The sequence below is a fragment of the Aplysia californica genome, unplaced genomic scaffold (genome assembly GCF_000002075.1).
Source record: "Aplysia californica isolate F4 #8 unplaced genomic scaffold, AplCal3.0 scaffold00004, whole genome shotgun sequence".
Taxonomy (NCBI): domain Eukaryota; kingdom Metazoa; phylum Mollusca; class Gastropoda; order Aplysiida; family Aplysiidae; genus Aplysia; species Aplysia californica.
Genome location: NW_004797274.1, coordinates 3551873 through 3565804, shown reverse-complemented (window position 1 = coordinate 3565804; position 13932 = coordinate 3551873). Strand labels below are relative to the sequence as shown.

Sequence of the window (13932 nt, the reverse complement as noted above, 5' to 3'; positions counted from 1 at the left end):
AAAAAACAACAAAAAAACACAACCCAAACCAAACCAACATTCGTCCAAACAACAACCACTATCCCCCTTTAAAAACTCAGAAACTGATCACTCACACAAATACTCACCCAAAGATTTGCTCAAAATCTTTTATCAGAAACCTCCACAAGACCCGGAAGAGAAAGGCAAACGCCTGGAACGTGCTTTCCAGCGCCTCAACATCCTGAGACCTCGAGGTCAATGTCGCCACAAGGAGGTGAAAGAATTCGGAGAAATGCGGGACGAAATCTTGCTGAAGATCGCGCGCTAGTTGAACCAACAGACTGTGGACAAAGGGCACAAGCATGTCTGTAACTGCACTAGCTAGCGCAGTGGTTGGTTAACAAGCTCTTTTGACAAAACACTTCACACTATTTTGACTGCTCAGTGTACAACTCTGTCACACTTTACTTTTCAAAATGGCTTTTGGTGGAGTCTTACACTAAGCAGTCGATTTGCAAGGTTTTGTGACAAGATGGGTACCAACATTTGCCCCCCCCCAGCCCTCTTACATTGCTAGCAGAACCTTTCACTTTTATAGAATATTTTATCACAAAATGTGTAGTAACAAATTATTTTATACCATTTCAGTCCACTGTTTTTACTTTAACAGCATTCAGATTTGTAAACAGTTCACCACACGGACTGATTTTCAGTAAACAGTTCACCAAAAGGAGTGACTTTTTGTAAACCAGTTCATTAAAAAGGCAAAGGGTTTGTAAACGGTTTGACAAAAAGATGAACTATTTGTAAAGCTAAAAAATGCAAGAACAATTGCATTGCTGTTGCACACAAACATGTGCCCACTTACTCAAGCAGAGCATTCAAGGCAAGTGAATTCTTCACAGCCAAATGTGACTTCAACGATGAGATGATTTCCTCCTGAAAAATAAATACAGTACGACATCTTTACCAATTCAGATAACAATGACAACACTTCGCATATCTAAATAATGTCTATCTCATCAGGAAAGTAGGCTCTATACCCTTTACAATGAATATTACCACCGACAGATCCCATAACATTCTGAAACATTTTCAGCTTTCTGGGAAGCATTCAGCGCAAGCTGCCATTTCACAGGTACTCAAATACCAATATACTGAAAATATCTTAGCTGAGTTCCCATTCTCACCAGCGTGCCATGAAGAAAATTTATGTCATTATCTCAAATGACAGGGTGTCAGGAAGTGACTATATTTTAGAATAAAACAACAACCAAAAACAACAAAACAAAGCATAAACAACTATTTGCTTCAAACTTGATAAGGTAACATATAAATAAGGATCCCTTCACTGTAATGTGAATTTAAAAAATATTAATCCAAAAATCATATTACAATTTAAAAAAAAATTTTTTTAAAGAAGAGAGAAACATTTAAATCAACTCAAAGAAGAAAATCAAAAAAAAAAAAGTGCCAGAAACCAGTTTAAAAGACAACAGGGAAGAAAGAGTTACAGTCGTGACACACTGCACCACACTTGCAATATTTTAGTCCACGATGGAATGTGCATGTCACCAGTGTGATCCCCATGTCAGTGAAACAAAATTGCTAAATAATACATTACAACTACAACCTGTAAGAACATCCATATAAAGAGAGGATAATTTTTTTTTTGGGGGGGGGGGGGAAATAAGTATCCACAGAGTCATTCTCCCAATAATGAGACCTACAGCAGTGAATGTAACTGAGATAGCTGATAAATGGCAAAAACACGCAGCAGTGAGATAACAGGTGATCATAACATTTGTTTTAGTAAGCATTTTACAGCACTTGCAACACAATAAGGTCATATAAGTGCCAGATTAGAGGTGTTACAAGAGAGTAAAAAACAAAAAAGAAACACGAGAAATATGGACAATAGATGTTTGTTTGATAATGCACTGATCAGAACAAAGATAGATAAGAGATAAAAAGAAAAACTTGCGACAGTAAGACTTTTTACTTTTGGTAGAGGTTTTACAGCTCACACAACTGCATACGGTCATATGAGTGCCAAGGGGCGGATGTCAACAGAGAAATCTTTACAGGGAATCAGGCTTACTTTGCTCACCACTCTAGCTTTCTGCTTCGACCATCAAGGCACCCTGGAAATAAGGGGTCACAAGAGTGTGACAAACAGAGAAAAAAAGTAGAGGAGAAAATGATGATAGTAAAGATTAGGAAAGAAAAAGCAGCAATTCCCTGTTGCAGTTCAGGCACAGTTATGAACATGACATTGTTGAATCAGCCCATTTACAATTCTAGGATGAGACTTTATGGTGACCATAAACTAATAAGAGATACAAACAAGAAAATCTAAGATAACTAGGACAGCAGACAAGATATGAGACAGTGAGGAAAGAAAGTAACACTGTACCTTGTGGTGGACCAGCTGCTCAAATGTCTGAACCTGACCAGAGATCTCTCTGCGGAAACTCGCTGCAAGGAGGAAGGAAATAATATACATTTGACTAAAAGTGTGACTGCTCTCCTACACAATAAGGTCAAATAAGTGTCGAAATTTAGAGGTGTTACAAGAGAATAACAAACACGCACAAACAAAAAAGGAGAGGTAAGGCAGGATGATAGATGTTTGATAGAAAAGAAGGGGTAAACCACACTAGAGCGCCCTCCAACCACCAACTAATAACATTAACTGCTGAAAACCCCCCAAAAAACAACCTAAACAGACATTGCTGACAGAACCACAACAAGGAGCATTATTATCTTGTTTGAGTAGAAATCTCAGATCTGGTTTTCAAGTATAATACTTTCAGTAAGAGAGCAAGGAGAGCGTAGAAAAGGTGGGGCCCTATTTAGTACTAAAGCGGATTTGTAATAGCTACTGTTTCATCGTTAGCAAAGTCAAATCAACAATGAATAAATATAAGTTGACTTGACGCCCACATTCTTAAAATGAGTTAAAAGCATAGTTTGCACATGACATCACACTAACTTATATGTGGCCCCCACAGCCAGCGGAGACCTCGGATGTGAAAAGTTGGTTAAACTAAGCTGTGATGAATGTACAGCTCAAGCAGACTTTTACCGTAAAACTTAGACCTTGACCTGTTTACCAAGACAAGTCCATGGTTCAACTGATTGTCACTTTGCTGATTTTTAAAGAGACGACAGACAGTTGTTGCTAAGTTCTGTATTTGAAATGTTCATATCTTCGCAAAGATGGGGTTAAAAACTAACTCGTGACTACATTTACTAAACAATTTATAAGACAATCAGTTCCTAGCGTAACTGAAAAACCAGACAAGTCACAAATTCGGTCATAGCTTTTTTAAAGGGCTAAATTGAAAGTTAAAACTCATGAAAAAAGTCATGCTTTGCTGCATTCCCATATTTCTCATGTCAAGAAGTGCCAAAAAACTTAAGCCTTTCACAGTGAAGAAAAAGAAAATCATGGAAATATCAGTGATAACCTCCACACCCTCATAAAAGAATTGCCATTCTCTTACTGAAGTGATCTGTGAGGTCAAGGTCTGTCCATTTTGACAAAGCTTCTCCAAAGTATGTCCCTGCCTCTCCCTGAAAGTAAAGAGATATATATAATATATGAGCACAACATAAGCAAGGAAAACAATAATGACTTAAGCTTTACTTCAGTATACGATAGAAGTTGGATTTCCATTTCTAAATTGTGATTAGAAAGACAAGTTGTTTTTTTATCAGAAGGACTACGTTCGAAACCACAAATCACTTTACATAAACCACATGTTATGAACGAAAAGAAATACCTTCAGAATGCACACAAAGACAGACAGATATAAAAAAAACAACAACAGCAACCCGGAATTGCATTGCAGCACAGGTGCTAGCACACAGAGCAGCCTGTAAAATTGACATTTTTCCCTTGACAGAGGCTGTCAAAAACAAGGCACTTTAATGGACACAAACCATACAACTTCTGATTTACCATTTGGACTAATTTAATACACCATTTTCAGTCGAAAAAAATCAACGGGAACCATCAACAAGTACATTCTGACAATATCAAGCATTTAAGTTTATATTTCATTAGGTCTCTTTCTAGGTTAGTAAGAAGTAAGTAAATTACATGAAAACCATAGAAACTATAAAGACATGTTATGGCATGACCATGAATTTTAGCTAAATATATATACAGCTTAAGTAGACTTTATTTTCTATCACTTTGATGGTCACGACAATTAGAACACAAAAGCAGTCTATCATACTGGTCAACATAGCAACTTCAATACAAAGTCTGTCTCACCTGATCATCATGGACTTTGCGTATAAGATGGATCACGTCAACATTCACATTGGAGATGCGCTCCGAAAACGATATGAACTGAAACATTCAAAATGAGAGAGGTCACTTTTACTTTCACAACAAAAGAGGTAAATGAGTAAATAAGTCTCCTAACAAAGACAAGACTGGCCTCTTTTCTTCTAAACAGAAATTTAAGAAACAGACAACTTTATTTCACAAACAAAAGAGACAATTTTACTTCAATGCACACACAATCATATTATCAAAACATGCTCATGCAATATATAATATATTATACAGACTATCATATCAAAATAGAGGACTTCCCAACAAGTACAGGTGTCTTGCATAACTTAGGTTGTGTATTTCAATGTCTGCGCTGTTCTATGTTTAACCTTCACATTATTTTTAAAAACCCAAACAACCTCCGAACTAATTCCAGATTTCAGCCTGTGGAAGAAAGAACATCTGTCAAAATAATGCCTGGCCGTCAGCATTTACATATATATATATCCTTAAAAAAAACACACAAAAAAACCCCCAACTCAAGGACAAACTGAAAGTGGGCAGATACCCAGAGACAGAGTTGGAAGAACAAGGAGAGGGGGAACACAGAATGCAGGGGCGGAAAACGTGACCAAAACAATATCATTAGCCTACTACAGGATTATTGATCTTGAAAATAGCACACAGAACTTTGATCGCATAATGTTTCCAACAAGTTATAACTATTTCGATTGCATAAATATTAAACATGCACCTGATGGCCTCTGCCAAAGTGTGCTATATGCACAGGGCTCTCATCAAATCCAAAATTCGTTTTCCAGTACTTATTTATTGGTATCTCATGACTCATGTCATGCAATGAGTCAAACCATTTCCCCCTCTACCTCAAAGTCTTGACCCGCTGATGAATAAACATGTATCAGGCAAAAAAAGAGTGAATGAACTTTGGTAATTTCTCTCCATCGGCCTGTTTATCAATCACACCGAAACCATCACTCTAAGATGTCCAGAGAATCATATTCATATTATCAAGACCACCACCAGCAGTAAACAGTTAAAGGAAAAAACCCCCCAACAACACAGACATCACTACATTTCACAGATAATGGTAGAATTATAATAAATTGGTCAGATAGGCCCACATCAAAGTGATTATTGGGAGTTGACTCCCTATAATCATTTGACATTATAAGGAACCGACTCCCATTAATCAATTGATGCTGTTACGAGTCAGAGATTACATCTGACATATTAATAACAAAGTTACGGTGGTTTGCGCATTTTTAGGGGTAAGGTTAGGGGCAGGGTCAGGGATTGGGTCTCTTCTTTACTGTTTATTGAGGGGTAGGGGTAGGGATAGGGATTAGTCTCTTGTCTATTGTGTTTGTTAGGTGGTCGCTTGTTACAGGAGTCCTTCTTATTATTGTGAGACAGTATATTGGGGGGGGGAGGAGGCGGGAGGAGGAGGAGAGAATTTTAAAAATGTTTGTGATTATAAGTCAGTGATTGGTTTGAGAGTGATAAGGGCAGTTTTCTTTTCTTTTAGGGTAGTTGTGGGAGGGGGCTTGCCCATCCTGATCAGTCGTAGTCTTTCTTGGAGGTAAGTTTTAGGGTTAGGTTTTTTTTTCTTCTGTTCAAAACAGGTGCGAAATGAAATGGATTTTCGTAACACGAGCACATTAAAAAACAAAACAAAGGTAGACAAAGGAGAAAGGAAGAGGCTAGCCGTACTTATTCTTAATATGATGGCTAGACTGACCATTAAAAAAAATAGGCCTACTGAATTGTAAATACAGTAGTCTCCGCCTAAGATCGCGGTGCTCGGGAGCAAAGAAATGCGGGATCTTAGACGAACCGGGATCTTAACCGACGATCCCAGGGAAGTATCTATGGGAACCCATGTTAAGGCTTACAATCGGTAAAATGGTCTCCCTCCACCCTAAAATGAACTGACGTGACCCCTTGGTTGGTTTGTGAGGTATGGAGAGCAATGAGTGGTTAACCTTGATGGCCTATCACAGTGCATAGTGCCATGAGTCGTGCCATTTTCACGTATTATCCTATCATGAGTCTCAAGATCTACGCTTATTCAGTTGCCCCTCCCCCTTACCTGTAGAAAATTTATAGCTTTCCATCTCAGACCGAGCTAACCCCCTCCCCAAACGCCTTTGTCGTTACACACCATTACGTCGTGAACACACCAATTAAAATTCAGTCTGTCTAGCAAATTCTGGCTTAGAGACAACTGCTGCAATCAACGCCTACTGCAATGGTCAGGGAAGAGTTCACGGTTCGATGTGATCCCGCCTGGAACGAACGTGTAGGCCCTTTCCACCCAGCGAGTGATGTAAGTTTAGGGGGGGAGCTCAGGTGTGAGTGTGATGCGTGGGGAAAACAAACGCGTCGGTCAGTTCACATCCCGGTGTGATCCCGTCGGGGGCAAACATTGTGTCGCTTCATCCAGTTTTACAGTGTGTATGTGATCACATTCACGATAGTGGCTGATCTTTGACGCGACGGACAGTTTATTGATCTCAACTTTTCACTCTTGGTTGATCGGCTGTGCCTGCCCGAGTTTTTGTTCCGCAAATTATGATCTGAAATGCGGGATCTTAGCCGAATGTAGACCTCCAGAGTGAATCAGAGCGGGATCTTAGGGGTGACTTTTGTATAGCAAAAATTCTGTTTTCTTAAAACAGCGGGATCTTAAGCGAACCGGGATCGTAAGCGGTGGGATCTTAGGCGGAGACTACTGTATATATTTTTAGTTTGCAGTACCTGAAGTATTTGTATTTGAGACTAAACCAGGTGCTTTAAAAAACAACAACAATGACAGTGCATGTATTTTAAACATCCTGTTTTCCAATGTTAATAGGGCCTAAGATAAGTACTTAAGGACGGCTAGACTGTCAGGCTAGCCGTACTTAATATTGATGGCTGAATTGTAAATGAAATTTTTAGTTTGCAATGCCTAAAGTATTTGAATTTCAGACAAAACCAAAAGGTGCCTTACTGACTTGCATGATGTATTTGAACCTCAATAATTACTAGATCTAGATCTAATGAGACCTGTGTACTTTACAGGTTTGAGTCGATAGGGCCAAACCTAGATCTAAGTACGGCTAGACTGCCAGTCTAGCCATACTTAACTACGAAGGAGAAAGCCAGGCTAGTCCACAGTGGCAACTCACGGAAGTCCTCCCTTTATGCAAATGAGATAAGCGATTCAGAAATTTACTTTTGTTTATTTTTTTCAAATAGCTCATTGAATCAGCTTTTGTATTTTTGTTAAAGAACCTCGACAAAACCCTTCGAGGTAAAAAATAATTGCGTTTTTCCAATAACCAGTTGACATTATGGGAAGTCAACTCCCAATAACCAGTTGACATTATGGGGAATCGACTCCCAATAACACCTTCCGGCCAACTAAGACAACTGAACAGTACTGTTAAGCACAGAGTACAGTCAATTAATAGTGCAGACAGTTGAAGAAGTTAACTTAAGACTTAAGATTTAGAAATCCACGGTGACCTATGTTCAAGCACACAACTGGTAAAATGGCCTCCCGTTACTCAAAAATAAACTGATGAGACCCCGGGGAGGATTTATGACATCTCTCTTGCCCTTTTAACTCCCAGTGAAGCCTGTTCAGTGCATCCTTTTCTAGCTGTTTCCATGATATCCCTGCCTTTTTGGATTTCCATTTCCGCTTGTACCGCTCACCTCCATGTCATCTTTAGTCTTCCTTTCTTAGGTTTTCTTTGTGGATTCCACATCAAAGCCTGTCTGATGATGCTTGTCGGAGGTTCCTCAGGGTGTGCCCAATCCATTTCCATTTCTTCACCTGTATTTCTTTCTTTATTGGCCTTTGGCTTGTTCTTCTTTCCCACAGTTGAGCATTTGTGACTCGATCGTACCACTTGATCCCCACTCCTTCTTAGACATCCATTTTTATGTCAAAGCTCTGCAGTTTCCTTGCTGCTGATGCTTTGAGCCTCCATGTCTCTGCACCATCCAGTAGAACAGTCTTCACGTTTGTTTTAAAGATCCTCATCTTGGTGTTCAATGCCAGTTCCTTAGACATCCATATATATTCCTGAGGATGATGAATGCGGCTCTTGCCTTTTGGATTCTGATCTTATGTCTTCGTCTGTTCCCCCTGCCTTGTTGATGACACTTCCCAGGTAGGTGAAGGATTCAACATCCGCCAATGGTGCCCCTTGCAGTGTGATGGGAACGTCGGCTGCACTCATTCGAACAACTTTCGTATTATCCGTGTGAATATGGAGTCCAACACTATGGGAGAAGGTCCTGAGGCAATCTGTCTTCTGTTGCATCTGGGCCCTGGGCGCAACTGTGAGAAAGAAGTGCCATGTCGTCGGCAAAGTCCAAGTCTTCCAACTGACTGGAAAGGGTTTACTGAATGCCACCGCATTGTCCCAATATCGTCTGTCTCATTATTCAATCCACTGCTAATTAAAAAGAAAAAAGGCGATAGCAGGCATCCCTGTCTCACTCCTGTTTTCACTTCAAACGAGCCTGTCCACTACCCTCCAAGTAAGACACTGCAGCTCATTCCCTCACACATCTTCTTGATCAATCTCAGGAACTTGTCAGGTACTCCGTAGTAGCGCATGCATGAGTTTCATAATGAGTCCCTATCTAGGCTGTCAAAAGCTTTCTCGTAGTCAACAAAGTTTTAACGTATAGGGAAGAGTTCTACTCTTCGGACTGCTCAACTATTATCCTCAAAGTTGCAATCTGATTTGTACATGATCTCTTTTTACAAAATCCTGCCTGCTCCTCTCTTAGTTTTACATTCACGCCTTCCTTCAGTCTTTCCAGTATGGTACGACTTAAAAAATCTTCCCAGGAATGGACAGGAGAGCATCATGATTCCTCTGTCATTTTTACGCTCATGCAGGTCTCCTTTCTTGGGTGGTTTTACAAGCAATCGAGTATTACATTAGTAGGAAGCCTATCTAGAATCTAGTATCTAGATCTAGAGTAAGAGCCAAGAGTAGTCTTGCGTAGAGACGACAACAGGACAGTTCGAGTTATCGTCGTGATAGTTAATAAGGGAGGACTTCCGTAACGAGCGACCACTATGAGACAGAGCAGGATTGAGGGGAGGACTTCCATAACGAGCGACCACTATGAGACAGAGCAGAATTGAGGGCTTGGGGTAGGGGTAGGGTTAGGTCTAGGCCCCTTCTAATCTTTATCGTGTTTGATGGGGTGGTCGCTCGTTACGGAAGTCCTTCCGGATTGAGGGCTAGGGGTAGGAGTAGGGGTAGGGATAGGGTTAGGGTTTGGGTTAGGTTTAGGCCTCTTCTTTATTGTGTTTGAATAGTTTGATGGGGGTGATCGCTCGTTACGAAAGTCCTTCCATTATCATTAATAATGATAGTTAAGAAATATTATACAGGCTATAGGGAGTACTTCCTAGATCTAGATATAGATCTAATAATATTAGATCTAGATAATAGATAGCATTTGTATAGCGCAAACCCTCGCTCAACAACAAGCTCTATATATGCCTCTTCACAATCTATACTAGATCTAATCTAGAATAGATCTAATCTAGAATCAGTTACTGACTGTCGGTTACCCCGGCCCCGGCAGACCTGAGGCCCTGAGGCTGAGGAGAGCATTCCGAAACAATTTCAACTTCCAGTCTACTTACGTGATGAACATTTTGAGTTTTGTGCTTTGAAGATTTTCCCATTTTCGTACACTCTAGACATGTATTATAAATGCGATACTAAAACAGCGCACACATTTCGAGGGAGGTAAATCCAACAACAAGCGTGATGTGTAGGAACTCAGAACGCATGGCATACTGTAAACAGCAGCTTTCGGTTTCAAACTTCCGGTAAGTAATATCAGGGATCAACCATTGTGTAGTAACTGAACTGCACTCTCAATATTTTTGTCTCTTAAATGTAAACTTGACTCCCATATTTAAAATTTAACCGTGAAATAAGTGTAAAACACTATTTTTGGGCTGATCAATGATATCCTTAATGCAAACAACATCTTTTCTCTCCCAGCCCAGAGCAGGGAGGTTTCATTAATCTCCCAGTGAACCTGGAGCAATTTTCCGGTTATAATTTTTTTAAAGCTTCAATAACAACACTGTAAACAATGTTGGCATAGCTCAAGTCTATCTACATAATCAATGAAACGGCTTGTCCTGTCAGGTTGATAAATTTGTGTAAGTTCTTATCAAAATAAATGCATTGTCACTTTATGTCTAAAGCTTTTGTTCGAACAATTCTAAACGATCCATACTCGGGCATTTGAGAGCCATTATAGTTTACAGGTATTATGTCCATATCTTGTCACTTGTGTCAAAGTCAAGCGCCGTTGATGTCGTTTAATCATTTCAGTGGCTAGCCGTACTATAGACCGAGAGTCTAGGCTAGACTGCCAGTCTAGCCGTACTTAGATCTAGGTTTGGCCCTATCGACTCAAGCCTGTTCAGTACACAGGTCTCATTAGACCTGGTTCAATAGGGAAGATTGAAGAATATCGGCATCGGACCACTCATACATTATTGCGCGAGAAAGTGGGGCGGGTTGTTTGGGTGGAGGAGGGGGGAGGGGGGGTTCAGGGGGGTCTCCCCCCTGACAAATTTTTAATAAATAGATCTAGATCTACCGGTCCGAGATTCTCCATTGAGAGATATTAAAAACGGGAAAATTTTATGAATTCCTAAGGTAGAGACATAGACAAAGTCAGTCCGCTGGTCCGGTATTCTTCAATCTTACCTTCAAATACATGTAAGTCAGTAAGGCACCTTTTGGTTTTGTCTGAAATACAAATACTTTAGGCTTTGCAAACAAAAAAATTCATTTACAATTCAGCCATCAATATTAAGTACGGCTAGTATCTTAGGTCCTATTAACATTAGAAAACAGGAGGTTTAAAATACATGCACTGTCATTAAGGCACCTGGTTTCGTCTCAAATACAAATACTTTAGGTACTGCAAACTAAAAATGTATATTTACAATTCAGTATAGGCCTATTTTTTTTTTAAATGGTCAGTCTAGCCATCATATTAAGAATAAGTACGGCTAGACTGTCTAGCCGACATTAAGTAAGGCTAGCCTCTTCCTTTCATTATTATTATCACATAAATTAGATCTAGAGTCTAGATCTAGACTAGATCTAGAATCTAGATTTAATAGTTTCTTGAAAGTCGAAATTTATTCTCTGAACTGTTTTTAAATTTTTTTCGAGGTGTTCCCCACACTCTAAACAGATTCAAACAAAATTAAAATAATAAACCAGCTTTTTTTCGTTCTTACAGCACCACGATCCGACCTTCTGCTTCTACTCGCTTCTAATTTTGGCCATGTTATAAATGTGTGATTAAAAAAAATTTGACTTCCACATCCTAATGCCAAACTACATTATAGGCCTACATTTGACTGAGTAGTGGAATGGCAAAGGCAGGTGACTTTAATTGTGATCTTGAAGCAGGGATGCCTGGGCAGGAGGGACGTTCAGCGGTTTGGCCTCATGAGAAAATATTAAAGGCCCTTATAAATTAGTAAATGTGCTGGTAATAGCGAAGTACTACAATGTTAATTATAGTACTTATAGTATTGGTCAAAACAGGAACTGACCACCCAACATGCATCTTATGTGAAGAAAGACTCTAAGACTCTTCAGTGTAGTTCATTTATTATCAACGGTAGATGATGACTTCATCTGTGAACATGGATTAACAGGGACAATGAATGATACAGGTACGACATAACAAGAAATAATATGGGGTACACCACATAACGTACAGAGAACATGAACTAATAATATCATATATAACAAATAACCATACATCCCCCCCAAGTTCATGGCATGTTCAGATCTTTCCTCCCCCCCCCCCTTGGTTTTCTCCCCCCCTGCTCCTCAGGTTTGACCGCTTCCTGTAACCCCTCTTTATTGTTTGGAAGAAGGCGTTTCAGGGCTGCGGAAAGACTTTTCTTTGCCTCCTGAGGTGCTTCTGGGGGATGGGGCTGAGGGGAAGGGCTTGGAGCAATTCTTTAAATTGCTCCTCATTGACTGGCTCAGTTGGAAACTTTTGTCCCGTATGGATCTCCTCCAAAGGCAGAGTAACCTCAAAGTCATTTGGGCTGTTACGTGCTAGTGCGGGTTGTATGGTTGAAGTGGCAGGCTGGAACTGGCGAAGGCAGCGCCGGTTTCTTGACGTCAGCCGTCCTGAACCATCAATCGTTGACCACGTATTGGTCATTGGGGCCGGTTTCAACAACTAATCCTGTTCGGTCCCATCTTTTAGGGTTATTGCCAGTCTGGTTCTGGACAAAACATCTGTCCCCAATGGACATCTTGGGCAGGTTTCTTGAGTGCTCGTTGAGCTTCTCTGATGTTTTTACAAACCTTGTCCGTAGCGCAGTTTCCTTGGCTGCCCATGCCTCTCTTCAAGTGGGTGGTATGGCTTTATTACAAAATTTTTCAAGCCTATTCACAAAAGAGAATATATGTCTCTGATCGGACGCCCGAAGACTAACTCAGCAGGTGAAAGCTTGCAATCAGGGTCTGGGGTGTTCCTAAGTTGCAGAAGGGCTTTCAGGAATTTGTTGCTGTCGAGGCTTCCTGAGGGGTTGATGTTTGATCTGAGTAGGTGCTTGGCCGATTTGACCGCTACTTCAGCACGCCCATTGGATTGTGGGTGGTATGCGCACGATTTCCTATGGTGTACACCCCATGTGGACAGGAAATTCTTTGTCTGGCTGGCAGTGAATTCAGGGCCGCCGTCTGATGACAACTCCTCTGGTACCCCAAATGTGGCAAAGAATTTCCGTAGACAGGCTATAAGGCCTCTTGCTCCAGCATGGGCACTTCCTGTGGTGGTGGAATAAACCTCAGGCCACCCAGACAGACGGTCACCGATCACCAGATAGTGGTGGCCTCCACAGTCAAAGAAGTCTGCAAAGACTTTCTCGAATGAGGTTTAGGGTGGGTGGGCAGGGTTTGAAGGAAGTTGGGCTTGAGACAGTGCATTTTTGTTGCAATCCGTGCATCTGGCTCGAACATGCTGTATGTCATTAGTCATTCCTGGCCAGAACACAGTGGACTGAGCCAGTATCTCCATTGATGAGACTCCTTGGTGAGCAGCGTGAAGACCCTCAGTAATGGTCTTCCTTAGGGACAATGGTATGACAACTCTATCTCTGTAGAGGATGACACCATCCAAGACGTATAGGGACTCGCGATATCCCGCATACTCACTCAATTCTGGCCTTCCCATTCTCAATCATTTGATGATATAAGGGCACTGAGTTGGGCTGAGAGTACGCTGTCTTTTTGGGTTTCTGTGACTATGCGGTCCGATGATATGGTGGTCACATCTACCACATCACCGCGAATGGATGCTGCGATCATGCTTTCTGACATGTCTGCAATGGAGAGTGTGTTGTTCGCGTATGGTGAGGGGTATCTTGACATTGCATCAGCAACGCTGTTTGTGACCCCTGGCATATGCTGGATGCGGAAGTACCACGGTAACATTCGCTGCTTCAAACGAAAGAGCCGTGTGTTTGATATCTCATCCAACATCCTGTCCCCAAAGATTTTCTTCAAGGGTTTGTGGTCTGTGACTATCAACAAGTCCTAGCAGCCTTGGGTGAAATACCTGGTCTGCTCCAGACC

General features: G+C 40.9%; 2 protein-coding genes across 3 annotated transcripts in view; one reads left to right on the top strand and one right to left on the bottom strand.

Annotated features, from left to right (window-relative positions):
* Positions 1-10103, bottom strand: part of LOC101845890 (small subunit processome component 20 homolog) — a 78946-nt gene extending 68843 nt beyond the window's left edge. For both annotated transcript variants that reach the window (XM_013080023.1, XM_005089305.2), the window contains exons 1-6: positions 9939-10103; positions 4247-4324; positions 3471-3540; positions 2378-2439; positions 830-900; positions 108-302 (exon numbers count right to left, since the gene is read on the bottom strand). In XM_013080023.1, coding sequence (XP_012935477.1) covers positions 108-302; positions 830-900; positions 2378-2439; positions 3471-3540; positions 4247-4324; positions 9939-9980 — 518 coding nt within the window. In that variant the 5' untranslated portion in view covers positions 9981-10103. The remainder of the gene's footprint in view (positions 1-107; positions 303-829; positions 901-2377; positions 2440-3470; positions 3541-4246; positions 4325-9938) is intronic.
* Positions 10104-10387: 284 nt separating this feature from the next.
* LOC101858981 overlaps positions 10388-13932 on the top strand; it is an 11189-nt gene continuing 7644 nt past the window's right edge. Inside the window, exon 1 of the mRNA XM_005089276.3 lies at positions 10388-10469. The gene's annotated coding sequence lies outside the window, so the exon portion shown is untranslated. The remainder of the gene's footprint in view (positions 10470-13932) is intronic.